Below are 16,615 nucleotides of genomic sequence, written 5' to 3' on the forward strand. Positions count from 1 at the left end.
TAGGTTTTGTCACCCAACGACATATAACTGAAATCATAAAATGACATAAAGCCCAAAAAGAGAAACGACACAAAAATATCACTTAAAAACGTCATAAATGTCATATTATAAATTTCAATGTCGTAACGCCCAAATTTAGAAATGCCATTACGCCTTGAATTTATTGATTGGTTACGGTAATATCTTTTTTGAAATGTTATAAGACCAAAAAAAGCTCAAGCATTCTGTAAAATTGCCCAAATAGAACAACAAAATGTTAAAAAAATTGTTTTGCACTCTTTGACATCCTCAATTTTGGGCCATAAGGTTAAGGACGAAAAATACCTTTAATAACCCAGCACTGCAAAAGAACTCCATCATCAAAGAAGCATAATTCAGTTAAAGATCTTGAAATAAATTGGGTGGCGCAACAATCCGTTCACAACTAGGGCCTAGTGACATACAACTCTCAATCATTCCTGTGCGAGTACTGTTGTCAGGAATGGAGGGGACCTACAGTTTTTTAAGTCGAATTCGAACAATCCGAACTCAAGACCTCTGGAATGACAGTCCAACGCACTAACCATCATGCCACGGGTACCACAAGAGACCGAACTAGTTGGTTCGTATTTGCCCAATGGTTCTCTCAGGAGATCTTTTTTAACTAGAAGGTTTCGACACAAGAAAATAGCAGAAAAAATAAATAAATCAATGTTCCTCAAGGAAATACAACACAAATGGTGTTCATACAACTTTTTTTTTGAAATGGAATTTAAAGAATCCTCATTTTCGTGAAGGTGTTGAAATAACTTAATTGAGAAGATCATTCGTTTTGGGTCAACTTTTGTTTGTCCAACCACTTGTTTGCTTGTTTATCTTCATGTTCAAATGTAGTTTTAGGTTTTAGTAAACAAGAGAAACAAATATAAAAGCCAAAAGATTCAAATCGAAATGGGAACGAGTGGTGAGTGGCGTCTATCTATTATATTTTTGTGAATGAAAACGAATGATTTTTTGTTTTTAGCAAATATTTAAACAAAACTCAAAGTGAACATGACACGGAACGACAAACATCCATCGGTGATGATAGGTGGCCATTGGCGGAGGTGGTAAAAAAACAAATCTTTTCGATTTCGTTTGGAAGCAAACAGAAGATAATTCAAAATTGTTTACGCAAATAGAATTAGAACAAAAATAACGACGATGGGTGCTCCTTGGACGGAGAGGTATAGCTTCAAACTTATAGGTACATCTAACTAGTGGCGAGCAAGGTGGAAAGAAGTACTTTATTGATTTTCTTTCTTTCTTCTTTCAAAATAAACTGCAGCATTTGAGAAAATGTTTTGAATAATGAATCAATGACTGCATTCATACAAAATTTAATTTTTTAAGAATTCCTCTGTATCTTAAATAACAAAAAACGAAACCAATTCATCACTTTCAACAAACAAATCAATTAGAATAAATAAAGTGAATGAGTAAACTTTATGTAGACACATATGTATCTTTTTTGTTTGGACAAAATAAACAAATGCAACTGCAAATTGAAATGGGAAAGTCAAAATTCGAAGAATTGCTGAAGAATTGGACTTGAAGCAAAAATCAGTAAATTAGGTTAAATTTAAGTCTTAAACTGAAATAATTGAGAAAATGTTAGTTTAAGAACTATTTTAGACTTCTACATGTATATTGTAAATGTAATGCATTTTGATTGCAATCGAATTGAAATGAAATCAGTTTTCAATTTTTTGTGAATTGAAATTCATAATGTTCTAAGTTTCAACAGATTTTGAAAGTTTTATTGATTTCTGATTTATCTCTTAACCATATTTTTATGAATATGTACTGTACTTTAGGAAAAAAAAATAATTGATTGAGAGTATTTTTACGAATATACAGAGTAATTACTTGAATTATAACAGTTATCGGGCTATATTGACAGCCAAAAATGTTGACGAAATCAATATCTAGATACAACAGTTTTTACCAGGCGAGCTGATGTCTTTTAAATCAATCGATATTGTTGTTCATATAAATAAAAGTGTACATTTTCCAAATGAGTTTTTAAATTCACTAGATATACCTGAAATGCTACGACATAATTTTCGATTAAAGATTGGTTCACCTATTATTTTCGTGCATAGTTTGAATCCACCTTAATTATACGTTTGGTCATCAAAAAGATCAAAAAGACGCCGATGCGTATAGTTCTGTCACTGAAGAATTGAACAAAAAGAAAATTCAGTGGCACTCGTACGAAAATAAAGCTACAAGATCGATAAAAGTAGTAGCAAGAGGCCTTCACTCTTCATGATGAAAGAATTCAAAATAGCAGCTATATACTGCCCTCCGAGGCGCTCTCCAACTGAAGAAGACTATGCAGAACTCCTACATTTGTTAGGACATAACTTCCTTGTTAGTGGCGACTTCAATGCTAAACACACCCAATGGGGATCAAGGCTCATAACAACAAAAGGTAAACGGCTATACCAAGCAGGCCGAAAATACAACTGCGAATTTTATTCTTCTGGTTCGCCAACATATTGGCCATCTGATACTAACAAAATACCAGACCTTATAGACGTTTTCGTAGTTAAAGGTATTAAACGAAATTATGTAAGTGTCGAAGGTAATTACGATTTATCATCAGATCATACTCCAGTAATTTTATCACTGAGCGAAACAGAAATAATAGAAAAAAATAATCCCAAGCTCGTGAATAACAGAACAAACTGGAACGAATTCAGAGACAAACTTGAAAATTTTATAAACCTAAGATCCCCTATACAAACAATTGAACAAATTGATCATGAAGTAGAACAATTTATTGCTGATGTGCAGCAGGTTGCAGAAGAAAGTACTCCAACTATTTCGAATGCGAGAGAAAAAGAAATAAAATATCCTATCGAAAGAAAGGAGTTGATATTGGAAAAAAGAAGAGCTAGAAGAAAATGGCAATCCACGAGATTCCCAGATGATAAGGTAGTTTTTAACCGTCTTAACAACGAATTAAAAAAAAAGAATCTGTGAGTTTAAAAATGATTCACTAAGTAGATTCCTGAAATGTCTGACGACGGATGCTTCTACAGAATACTCCTTATGGAAAGCAACTAAGCGCCTAAAAAGACCTCAGTCACAAAACCCGCCGATAAAATCTCAAGATGGTAAATGGATCGGAAACCCGAAACAAAAGGCTGATCTCTTTGCTGAACATCTCGCGAATGTTTTCAAGCCATTCCCAGCAAGCACAGCTACAGATCCCTTACAGTTTGTTGACAGAAACGACGACTGTGAAATACCTTTTGTCACGCTCAAAGAAGTAAGAAGCATGTGTCAACATAAGTTGTCAAACAAAAAATCACCAGGGTACGATCTTATAACTGCTCAGGTTCTGAAAGAAATGCCTCTTATAGCCTTCAAGAAACTCCAATTTATAATAAACGCATGCCTTAAACTAAGATATGTGCCACATCATTGGAAAATTGCGGAAGTCATTGTTATACCTAAACAAGGTAAGCCACCTACAGAAGTTACATCTTACAGACCAATATCGCTTATACCAATCATGGCAAAAGTTTTTGAAAAACTACTACTGAAAAGGCTTAGCAAAGTAATTGAAGAAAGAAGACTAATTCCGAGCCATCAGTTTGGATTTAGAAATAAACATTTCACGATAGACCAAGTGCATCGAATTACGGATGTTGTGGAAAAGGCACTTAAAGAAAAACAAGTATGCTAGTCTGTATTCTTAGATGTTGCTCAAGCTTTTGACAAGGTTTGGCACTTGGGACTTGAGTATAAACTGCATAGGGACTTCCCCAGGCAGTACTACGAAATACTGAAATCCTACGTTACGAACCGACTCTTAGAGTACGATACGACCAAAATTACTCGGAACTTAAGAAAATTGAAGCCGGTGTACCACAAGGAAGTGTCCTAGGACCAACCCTGTATCTGTTATATACAAGGGATATTTCAGTGGACATCAACGCTATCATGGCCACCTTTGCTGATGATACTGCAATATTGGTGCCAGATAAATCCGTTACAAAGGCTACACAAAAATTGCAAAATGCAGTCGATAAAGTTAGTGATTGGACGCACAAATGGCGTATCAAATTAAACGAAACAAAATCGACGCATATAAACTTTACAAACAAAAACATAAACAATGTTCCAATTTTTATAAACAGTACAGAAGTACCTTACTCCAATACCGCCAAATACCTTGGAATGAATTTGGATGCAAAGCTTAAATGGAAAGAACACATCAAAAAGAAAAGAGAAGAACTAAACTTGAAGTGCAGAAAAATATACTGGTTAATAGGAAAGAACTCTGACCTATCTATCCAGAACAAACTAATGTTATATAAGCAAGTATTGAAACCTGTTTGGACATATGGCATCCAACTATGGGGCTGTACAAAGAAAACAAATGCTGAACCCATCCAAAAATTCCAAAGCAAGGTCCTTCGTGGAATAATAAATGCCCCTTGGTATATAAGAAATAGCGATCTACATCGTGACCTTCAAATTGAAATGGTTACAGAAGTGGTTAAGAAACACGCTGTATCACACAATCAGCGACTGCAAAGTCATACTAACTCTGAAATGGAGACCGTATTAAATGTACGAAACAATGTTCGGAGATTAAGAAGAACCAAGCCTCATGAGCTGATGGGCTAAAAGCTACGGGAAAGTGTTATAACCTTAAACTTCCCCCAATGTGATTTAAAAATTAAGAAATAAAAATCATTTGTCGATCTTTCATAGATTGGTCCTGATTCACCGGTGGTTTTAGAGCGGTAAGAGTCCCACACTACTCGGTACCGATTCTTACCGAGTGTCTTTTGAAGATTTCCATCGGAAAAAAAAATCAAAAAGATCACCGGCAATATTCTTGAAGCAACAATTGTAATTAAAAAGTTAAAAGGAAAAGTGGTCCTCTTGCCACGTATTCCAATGATACTGTCTAACATACCCTTTAGAAGATTACAGTTTTTAATTCGTTTAGTGGTTAAAAATGAAAAATCTATGTTGCATGTTGACGTGTAGGAAAACCGTCGAACCTATTTGTGTTAGCGAAACACAGGTTAACCAAAAACATTGTGCACCGAGTAGCGTTTAATTAAATTAAAATTAAAAGTATTTATAATTCAAAATAATATAATAAATATTATTGTAAGAAGATTTTAAACTATCCGCCAACATACCTCATTTATAAGTTTAACTGTCACATTTCATTTACTAAAAACATTGTTATACCTATAAATATTGACATTTGTTACAACCTTGAACATAAGTTGTAATATATTTTTAATATAATTCTTTTGCATTGATGTTTGATTGTACGAAAATTTCAAACCAGTAAGTTTGTAAACGGTGATTTTTTAAGAGCTTGAGAACTTAAAAAAAAAAAACGCATAAAATTTGCAAAATCTCATCGATTCTTTATTTGAAACGTTAGATTGGTCCATGACATTTACTTTTTGAAGATAATTTCATTTAAATGTTGACCGCGGCTGCGTCTTAGGTGGTCCATTTGGAAAGTCCAATTTTGGGTAACTTTTTCGAGCATTTTGGCCGGAATAGCCCGAATTTTTTCGGAAATGTTGTCTTCCAAAGCTGGAATAGTTGCTGCTGCTGTGTGGCATGTAGCGCCATCTTGTTGAAACCACATGTCAACCAAGTTCAGTTCTTCCATTTTTGGCAACAAAAAGTATGTTAGCATTGAACGATAGCGATCGCCATTCACAGTAACGTTGCGTCCAACAACATCTTTGAAAAAATACGGTCCAATGATTCCACCAGCGTACAAACCACACCAAACAGTGCATTTTTCGGGATGCATGGGCAGTTCTTGAACGGCTTCTGGTTGCTCTTCACTCCAAATGCGGCAATTTTGCTTATTTACGTAGCCATTCAACCAGAAATGAGCCTCATCGCTGAACAAAATTTGTCGATAAAAAAGCGGATTTTCTGCCAACTTTTCTAGGGCCCATTCACTGAAAATTCGACGTTGTGGCAGACCGTTCGGCTACAGTTCTTTCACGAGCTGTATTTTATACGGTTTTACACCAAGATCTTTGCGTAAAATCTTCAATGTGGTCGAATAACACAAACCCAATTGCTGCGAACGGCGACGAATCGACATTTCACGGTCTTCAGCAACACTCTCAGAAACAGACGCAATATTCTCTTCTGTACGCACTGTACGCATTCGTGTGGTTGGTTTAATGTCCAATAAAGTAAACTGAGTGCGAAACTTGGTCACAATCGCATTAATTGTTTGCTCACTTGGTCGATTATGTAGACCATAAATCGGACGTAAAGCGCGAAACACATTTCGAACCGAACACTGATTTTGGTAATAAAATTCAATGATTTGCAAGCGTTGCTCGTTAGTAAGTCTATTCATGATGAAATGTCAAAGCATACTGAGCATCTTTCTCTTTGACACCATGTCTGAAATCTGAATGAAATGCCAATGTTATGTTTTAGCAGATCCGGCCACGCGTTGCTGTGCCTAACATTTTTCGACATATTACATTATTTAAGGGCAACCATAGGAGAACATCAGACCAGCATGCTGGTGCCCATGTAAAAAATAAGATCGAAATTATTATATAGTAAAAATTTAACGAAGGGAAAACCAATTTAGTAATTTATTTCAATATTGTATGTTTTAGAAATGAATCCAAATCATAGGTCCAAGAAAATTAAAAATTCGATAAAGTTGAGTTATGTTTACTTCAGTTTCTATCACTTTTAAAGTATCTACTGATTTTTATATTGGTATTTTTTTGAGTATCTTCGACACAAAGATTCTAAAAAATTCTCTGGAAGTAATTTGAAGTCATTTGGTAACTACATTTGTAGAAGTTTAAAATTTTTTGTAAGTACAAAATTAAACTTGCACTTTACAAATTAAGTACAACATTTATATTAAGACTACAGTTTCGTAATTGTAAGCAGACTTCAAAAGTTATTAAGTAAAGTAGTAACAGTTAGAAAAAACCGGGTAGAATTCGACCATATGAATTGAAATTTAAATCAACATTTGAACTTGCATCAGCAATATTTGAGAACATCAGTAACTCTTCCACACTTCTTCACACTTAAATTATAGCTTAATGCGTGAAAAGTGACTACGATTCAACCAACACTTTTGTAGTAAGCTTAAATAATATCAATTATTGTTAATGGAAAATATTGAGCTAATTTTATGACACAACTTACAACTTCCAAACAACGACATGAATGACCCTGTAAAAACCCTCGTACTGGTACTTAAACAAGTATAACATATTTGTATAAGTAATTACAAATTACAAGTTCCCAAAACTAAGTATAACGGTCTGGCTTGAGTTTGATTAGTATAAAAAAATCCACTCATACATCAGTTAAGTTCAGTTCAGAGTAATCTACACATTTTGGGACTGAGAAAGTTAAATAAATATTTTGACAGATTGTTATAGGTTACTTTTGACAGCTGTTGAAACATAATGTGAAAGTTCTTACCAAACAAAAATCCGTTAGAATATTACTTTAATGTAGGCAATCGTAGATTCAGATTACATAAGAGACTAAGGCAAATTTTTACTATCTGAAAGGCTTTTTACTATTGGAAAGTAAATCAAGAAAAATCTATAAAGTCAAGTCTTTTTACGTCAAAATTATAGTTGATCATGTTTTTTCGTTCAACTAAAAGCTGAACTTTTTTTTTCTATGATTTATGAATTGTGCACAATTCTATTTCATGTTTTGTGTAAAAGGGTTCCTTGCCAAATTGGAAAGGAAATAAGAAATATTTCTTTACAATACAAAATACAAATCGCGATGAACTTGTAGCTTGCCTGAGGAATGTTTTGAAGACAATAATGCTTTTTTTTTAGTTTTTGGACGAACGTTAAAAATTGTCAGATGTCGTTGTTTTACACATGTAACAATTGCTGACAATTTTTTCATTGTCAAGTTATGTACTTAATTTTTCCATAAATCGTAATAAAATCAACTTAATATCTGAAAATGACATTGCGGCTTGTTATGAAAATGGGCGTCCAAATAATGTTCGTACAGTTGGAAAAAGCGTGCGAAAATTTTAGCAATCCAGGTCTGTAAGACAGATTTGAAAACACCCATGCATCCCCAGTATATGCTTAGACAGCTTGTACTGCACAAAATATTGCTGCTGTTTGCGATGGTGTGGCTGTAGAACATACAGTCCACCTCAACTCGTCGTCATTGATTAATATTGATGCTTACAAGGTGCAATTGACTCAAGAACTAAAGCCTCCTGGCCATTTCTAGCGTTATCAATGTTCACAATGGTGGCAAGAAATGGCAACAGTAGATGATCAATTTTCTAAGAAAATCATCTTCAGTGAGGAGACACATTTTTACGTGATTGGATTAGTCAATAATCTAAATTGCCGCATTTGGGTGAATGATAATCCAAAAGTGATTGTCGAAAAACCAATGCACAAACAAATAGTGCATGTTTGGTGGGATGGCAGCTTGTAGGCTGGCGATATTAACGGGCCGTATTTTTCTCCAAAATGTGGCCGGCAGGCCGTTACTATGTGAATGGTATTTGGAAGAAATGGATGTTGACGATATGTGATTTCAACAGGAAGCATACGGAGCCACTTGCCACACAGCTAATGAAGCAATGGGTCTTCTAAGCAACACGTTTAATAGCCGTTTTATCTTGGGTGGTGATGTCAGTTGCCCGCCAAGGTCATGTCATTTGACACCTTTGGAATTCTTTCTTTGGCGTTATTTAAAAGAAAAGGTACGTCGATAAATCAGCATCAATTCAAGAGCTAAAAGATGTGATAATTCTGCATATTAACGGCGGGCGCATGCCTTTGCGTCATCGAAAATGTGCACCAGTGGAAGTGTGTCCGGTGGCCATTTGGCCGATATTTTGTTCCATACATAATTGAACCATATTAATATTATCATGACAAAAGCTAATAACAATAATTTCCTAAATAATTTATTCAAAATCATCATCGACCTTTAAAATTTAACAAACCTTTATTTAAGCAAATGGATGACATTAGTAGCTTTGACAGATGTCATCAAGTAAATAAAGATAGTGGAGAAATGAAGAATATATGGTGTGACTAATTTTCTTGAAGATAAACAATTCCAACTAATTTAAGAAGGAAAGATAGGAAGAGCTACAAATGTAAGTTCATTTTCATCGACAGGATAGTTAAAAAAACAATACTGAAACGTTTTTATCAACGAAAAGAATTACTTTCCAAAAATTTTGAAGTTTCAGGAACTTCACATAGATTTGTTTTAGCACGTTTTGCGAACAGATTTAAGATTGAAACATTATTATTTAAGACAGTTGTCAAAGAAAATGTCATACATCAAAAAAATACAATACAATATAAAGCACAAGTTGTAAAATATTTCATTTTTAAAATTCCTACACATGAATATGTTCCCCTCAAAATGTTTAAATCATTTAAATGAGGTAAGTTTACAACTTGTTAAAAGCAATAAAAAGTGTAGTAAACAAAACCATCAATTCCAACATCCTTAACTTTAGGCTTAACATTAATAGGTTTTCATTGTTTTCATTTTTTATTATTTTATATAACCACTTAAGTGACTTTTAATAAGGTTTTATTTTAAAAGTCTTATAAAAATATGATAATAACCAACAAAATACTTACTTGAATAAAAAGTGATCATCCTGAATTCTTCCATCAACACCAGAATGTATGAAATAAGTATCCATACCATCGTGTACAACACCATTTACACCTCCATTACAAGTCGAAATAGCTACCTTGGATTCTGGTTTGCCTCTAATGATACCCTAGGTAAATGCAAAAAATATTTTTATGACACATTAGCATTATTGTTGTTAACCTTAAATTACACCACCATCATCTGACCAAACATCAACATTCTAAAGTCAGTTTAACATATAGTCAAGTCAGCTTCATAATAATTTGAGTAAAAGTACTTACTTGATAATGGCATAGGTCTATATCAGTCTTTGTAAAATTTTGTACTATGTCCCTAATGCCATGTTGTGCTGTGGTTTCCTGATAGCGCAAAAAATGACCATCCGGTATAAGTCGTTCATTTAAATGTAGGTCGGCAGTTATCCTTTGGCCTAGATGATGATATGATAGTGTGATATGAGGCACATGTAGTCCACTCTGAAAAATTAAAAATTAAATTTATATTAAAACTTAACAAAACTCTACAGTGATGTGCAAAATTATTATAATTTTTAATTTACTACATTGATGCAAAAAGGTGCATTGTTTTATAATACAGGACTAAGTTACTCACAGTCTCGTAAAAGGTTTGTAAGAATTGTGTTTCTAATTTTGCTTTCTTACTTAACTTATAGGACAAACTTGGGAAATTTACTAAATTGAACTACAGAGCTTAACGTTTTGTTTGAAAAATATAAAACCATTTGCTTATTCCAGCATAGAGCTTATCGGTGTCATTTTATTGTGAAAACTTCACTCTCGACGCACATGATTACGGCGCTGGTGGCACAATTTCGTCAATAACGATCTTTAGTTGATCTTCTTTAAGCTAAAGAATTTTCATTGTCCTAAAGCAAGATTGATCTTTGGGTACTGTATTGTATTTTACCAACAAAATAATTGTTGAGCCATTTTTCTATGAAGACAACGCCAGTAATATTGTAACCAAAAGTAGTGAAAAGTTTCGGGCAATGATGAAACATATTTTGAGATCATCGATTTCTTATAGTACTGAGATAACATTCCAGCCAGATGAAGTTTCTCTTCCACAAATTAGATTGCAACAGACATTAACTGTCGTAATATTTGAAGGGTAACTTCTGAGCACAATAGGCAACTTTAATTGCATGATGCAGGTGGAAAAGCTGAAAAAAGTCTCGTATGTTCTATTTTTACAATGAAGCATGCAGCTTTTTGACATTTCATGCTTTGTTTTCATTTTTTGGAGCCACCTGTTGAATCTTTGAAAAATGGTAAATTTTTCAAGTAATTTAAACGATAAAATGGATACTGAAATGAAAGATTTTGTTTTTGAAATATTTAAAAAAAAAAAAAAAAAAACAAAAAAAAAAACAGCAAAGATGGTGAGTGCGGTCTTTTACCAAGACAGAAATGGAAGAGGTTATTTAAAAAGTAGTTTTTATCAAAGAACATGTTCTCGATTTGTTGTTCAAATCAATCAGAATGAATACAAACCAATATGATTTGTTTATTCGCTTTGGTTAAAAAACAGTTTGAACAAAACATCTATTCGGAAGCAAATTGGCCCAAAATGTAGAATAATGTTAACATTAACATAGTGGCGTAACTAAATGTAGTTTTCCTGCTCCTAACTGATTCTAATAAACATTTAAAAGCACTGACATATTTCTCTATACATTTTAAAATCTAGAAGTTGCTAAACGAACAAATTTAGTGCGTTGTGTTTTTAACATTGAATTTGTGTGCATTCAATAGTTTGAGAGCTATTCCAGTTGATGGTTAGTGCGCTGGACTGTCATGCCAGAGGTCTTGGGTTCTATCCCTGCCTATGCCATCTAAAGTTTTTTCTCGAGTACTGCCTCTTGCGAGGAATTAACAAATTCTCCAAGAGTAATTCTTGTCATGAAAAGTGATTTCGGATTCGACTTAAAACATTTGGTCTCCTCCATCCCTGACTACAGTACTCCCACACAGGAATGGTTAAGAGTTGTAAGTCACTAGGCTTTAGTTCTTAACGGACTGTTGCACTACCCAATTTATTTATTTATTCCAGTTGCAGCTCCAGTTGAAACTTCGTATCTAGTATTCAGCCAGTAACCAACCACTATCTCGAACCTAAAGAAGGATTGAAGCAGACATGTCCCAAGATATGTGCTATGATAAAAACACTAGAAACACCTGTCCCTTTGACCATGTAACTGGTACTTGTTTGTGAGACATTTTAATCCATACTTAGATAAAAAATCTCCATACTTTCTAAATTTATTAAAAGTTAATATTTTTTGTTTAAAATAGGAAGCCACTTTTGTTTGACCACCCCGTACTTTCTGGTTTTAAATTTTTTAAGTGGAAGGAACCTACAATTTTATGCCAATAGATAGTTATTTTGTAAGAAGAGGTTTTTCCTACAGAAGTTCTTAATTCTTCGCAAGAATTCCGTATACACAAAATTAGGACGCTTAGTCGCGAACATCGGCCACTCCATAATTCTTAAGTATTTAGAATCAATTCCCCCACCTGCGATTCGACAGAAACTTCCAAATTTCTATACCTTCCAGATCTTTCTGGGAGGATAGGCCATTCCTGAACGATGAGTCGCCGTACTTTTACGTAGATGGATAAAAAACAATTGAAGGGGTTGGTTGAGGTGGTACTCTGAATGACTGAAACTAAATGGATCATTCTGCTTATCAATCATTGTAGCGTGTAGGCGGAACATTTGCAGATAAAAGAAGGCTTGTCCTTACTTAAAGAAAACGTGTTGATATCTGACATCCTTGTTTTCTCAAATAGTCAGGCCGATATCAAATCTCCGTTTCTACAATCTGTATAACAGTCCATTACTGACGATTATCTCTAAAGGAAATGGTACAAAAAGTTAACATTCATCTTTACTGGGTGCTGAACGGCTATAGAGACTTTCCAGGAAACTGTAAGGCTGATAAACTCGCCAGAAATTTTACAGTACAACCAATCCTACCACGCCAGCCGGCTATGCATATTCTCGGACCACTTTCGCAGAAGCTGTGTGGATGAGGAAGAGGAGTAAAACAGTTCTTCGCCTCCTCTGTGCAAGCCCTGCTTTAGCTTAAAAACGCAAAAATGACCTAGAAGAATTCTTCTAAAGCGATCTCAACCATATAAGCATAATTATTTGTTCACGTTTCGTAAGGGACTCAAACTGGTTCCAAGCATAGAAGAATGGGCTATTAAACTGGCCTAAGAGTTTCTTAATTCATCACGGACAGCCACTTTAACCCAACCTAACCTAGTCTCGAATCAAACTCCAACTAACCCAATTGACACTAAAAAAAGGTAATTAAGACTTTTTTTTGGATATCAGACTCATGTGATATGTGACACTCATCACATTCAGTCACGAATTTTTTGAAAAAAAAAAATGAATTATTTTTTTGCACCTTCCTGTAATAACATTTTTGGTGTTTTCTGATTAATAAAGAAAAGGAAATCTGAAATTTGATCCGACAAATGAAACATCGAATGCGAACATGCAATGAAATTTTGGAAAATTAAATCTATGAAACCGTTAATGATGTGCGGCTGAGATGGTTTGTGCGGTTTATATGAGAACATCCTTCCTTTCTCTAACAGGTATTCCAAATCCAATCCGACAAAGTAGTTAGAATTTTTGGAGGATGTGGTGCTAATTTTATACACGCTTAGCTCATGTTAATTCCCATGATATGGCAGGTATAGGTAAGGTATATATCGTGACTTTATATAATGGAGCGGCAGCAAGCGTCAGCTTTTGAAGGTATCTCTTCTGGTTTATCGGTGTCACACACCACACAATGATATTGATATACCTACGAAGACGACACACGCCGATGATATATACTGACTTAAGGGTGTTTTCACTTTATTTTGCGATGAGGTCTAATTAAAGTGCCTGCCTGTTAGTTAACACACTCAGCGACAGAATATTCGGTTTTGGTGACACAGTACCGGGTGTTGTTGATGAGGCTGATGATGATGATGAGTTTTAATTAAGCTATCAGCTTTAATTGCTCATCATCGCATTGTAATCACACTGGATGGAACTAGAACTGGAACTGGGATCGTTCAGTGTGGAAATTAATATTATCTTACGTAATAATTTAGGTGGTTTTCGATGGAGGTATAAGGTGGTAGATTTTTAGTTCATTCGTAACCAAAATGTGGGAATTTATGTAGTGTAATAGGAAATTCCTTCCATTAATGAGTTCGATAGTTACCTACTATAAATTTTAATCAATTTATTTTTATTAGGGCTTGAAAATCGATGGTAAAGTAAGTCTGTTACACAAAATCAATACTAATTAAAGTGTTATATGAAACTATAGAAAACAAAGAATAATTCAAATAAAGGATGTTACTATGTTTGTAAAAGATTTGGCTTCAGGCCGTTGTGCAGAATGACAATGGAGAATGCACGCTGTTCTATCAATATCGGAAAAGATTTCACTTATGAGTTTGATGTCAATAAAGGTTGTTGTATTGTCAAAACATGATGTATTGTCATGCGGCTTCTTCAATATCGTTCTGGAAAGAATTTTGTAAAACTCAATCCGTCAACAATAGACGCACAATCTTCCAAAGGTCCATCCAATTACTAGGGTACGCTAATGACAAAATATATTGACATAACTGGAAGATCAAAGCGGATGTCAGTGGTGAGTTTTTGAGCATTGCCACAGCGGAGAAGATGGGTTTAGTGGTCAATGAGGGCAAGACCAAATATATAAAATAAATAAATTAGGTGGCGCAAAAGTCCGTAGAGAACTAGGGCTTAGTGACTTATATAACTTTCAACCATTCCTGTGTGCGAGTAATGTTGTCAGGAATGGAAGGGACCTACAGTTTATATGCCGAATCCAAACGGCTAATTTGAGAAAGCACTTTTTTATGACAAGAGTTACTCTTGGAGAATTTGTCAATTCCTCGCAAGAGGCAGTACCCGTGAGAAGACTTAAGATGGCATAGGCAGGGATCGAACCCAAGACCTCTGGCATGACAGTTCAACGCACTAACCATCATGCCACGCGGGTACGTCTTCGACAAAACATCACCGCTAGAAACTCAGACAACGACAACAGCGCTAGTATCAAACAAAGAATAATTCTTTCAAATCGCTGCTTCTTTGGACTTAGAAGGCAATTGAGTAATAAAGTCCTCTCTCGAGTATTTTAAATCACCATCTATTGGCCACTCACATCCCAGTTATCATCAATGGCGTTGAGGACTGGACTCTGTCATAGAAAGATGCGAGCGTCCTAGGATGCTTCGAGAGAAAAATTCCGCGGGTGAGTTTTGGACCCGTCTCTATAGATAGAGATGAAGGAGATAATACAAAGACGAACTGTACGGGATATATAGGGCACTGACCTGGTTAAAAGAATAAAAGTCGAATGGCTTAAATGGATGGAGGACGGCGCAGTAGGTGAAGACTAAAGAATCAAGTGGCGAACGCAGGTGGGAGAAGACCTTAACCAACTTGGTGTGTGAAACTGGAAACAGCTAGATAGGGAACGAGCTGTCTGAAAACGGATGTTAGTTGAGGCCCAGGTACGTCATTTTCAATAAATAACCAAAGCAAGAAAGACACAAATTATTATATAATTTTTTTTTTCGACCGGTACGATTTTCGTGGTCTTATGACTTGTCTCACTGTTTATGTGACAAAACCTTACATTTTTATGGAGAAAGTTGATTAAGGCATTAGACATATCAAAAATATTAAAAAATGTAAAAATTTGGTATCGATAATTGTCTTTTTTTTAGTTTTTGGACTTCAACATGATTGGAGCGTTTTAAATACGATATCCACAAAATAAAGACTGGTGTGCCTCAAGGGTTTGTTCTGTGTCCGACACTTATTTTTAAGTTCATAAACAAGTTTTTGGCTGACAATAGTTTTTTTTCAAATTTGTTTAAGGTTCATATTCTAGTATTATATTATATTAAATTCTTCATCTGGAAAATATTGTCAATATAGAATCAAAACTTTGAAAGCTCTATGATGTCTACTGTCACTTATGCTTAACCCTCCCGCAATTATACTATCCACGGGTTATATTTGCATTTTTTTTATGTTGAAAAACAGTTTGAATATTTTGTTTCTTTAGAGACGCAAGAACTTTTGAACCTCATTTCCCAAAGCTCTCGAAAACAATTTTTATATTTGGGCAAGTGGTAAATAAATCCATTAAGTCAGCTGCCAAATATGGTTGTTTTCGTCAGATTTAGGTTGCTTGCACTTCAAAAAAAAAACACAAAATTTAGGAAACATTCAACAAAACATTCGGTTGGGAATTGACAATTTTGAACTTTAAAGGTAAACTCAACTGTCAAAACATTTACTCAAAATGACGTTTATAAAATGCTTAAGTACTTTTGCAAACAATAGTTAAACGCCTATTTTTGGGTAACAAATTTTGATGCTCAAACTTTTTCGTCAACAAATTTTTGATTACGAATACGGTTTTTTGCTATTTTCAAAATGTAAAAAACAAAAAAATGGTGAACAATTTGCTTAATACTTGGCATTTATGTTTGGTAATCTTTACATACTAGCATTGTCATAAATGCTCTACATTTCGTGTACAAAGTTCTATTTTTCTGTTCAAAATTACAGTTTTAATTAATTACTTCATATTAGAAATGGTACATTAAAAATCAGGAATATTGACTGGAATATTCCATCCATAAACTAATGTCGGATAATATATTTTGGTCGCACTTAAGACTTAACTTACCTCTGTATCCAATGTACTTTTGATTGCTCTTTTATGTCGCTCATTATATAGCTCCGGTTTGATTACCGCATGGTTTGAGAATTCATGCACCGATTGAAAAAAATCATGTGCACTATTGTGTCCTGAAATAACAAAAGAAAAAAGGGA

The 16,615-nt window shown here is 34.4% G+C and overlaps 1 protein-coding gene across 2 annotated transcripts in view; it reads right to left on the reverse strand.

The window, feature by feature from the left end:
• LOC129943417 (disintegrin and metalloproteinase domain-containing protein 12) overlaps window positions 1-16,615 on the reverse strand; it is a 208,313-nt gene that overhangs the window by 13,311 nt on the left and 178,387 nt on the right. For both annotated transcript variants that reach the window (XM_056052966.1, XM_056052886.1), the window contains exons 2-4: window positions 16,469-16,590; window positions 9,975-10,169; window positions 9,675-9,820 (exon numbers count right to left, since the gene is read on the reverse strand). In XM_056052966.1, the coding sequence (XP_055908941.1) occupies window positions 9,675-9,820; window positions 9,975-10,169; window positions 16,469-16,590 (463 nt within the window). The remainder of the gene's footprint in view (window positions 1-9,674; window positions 9,821-9,974; window positions 10,170-16,468; window positions 16,591-16,615) is intronic.

The sequence above is a fragment of the Eupeodes corollae genome, chromosome 1, assembly GCF_945859685.1.
Source record: "Eupeodes corollae chromosome 1, idEupCoro1.1, whole genome shotgun sequence".
In the NCBI taxonomy this organism is placed as follows: domain Eukaryota; kingdom Metazoa; phylum Arthropoda; class Insecta; order Diptera; family Syrphidae; genus Eupeodes; species Eupeodes corollae.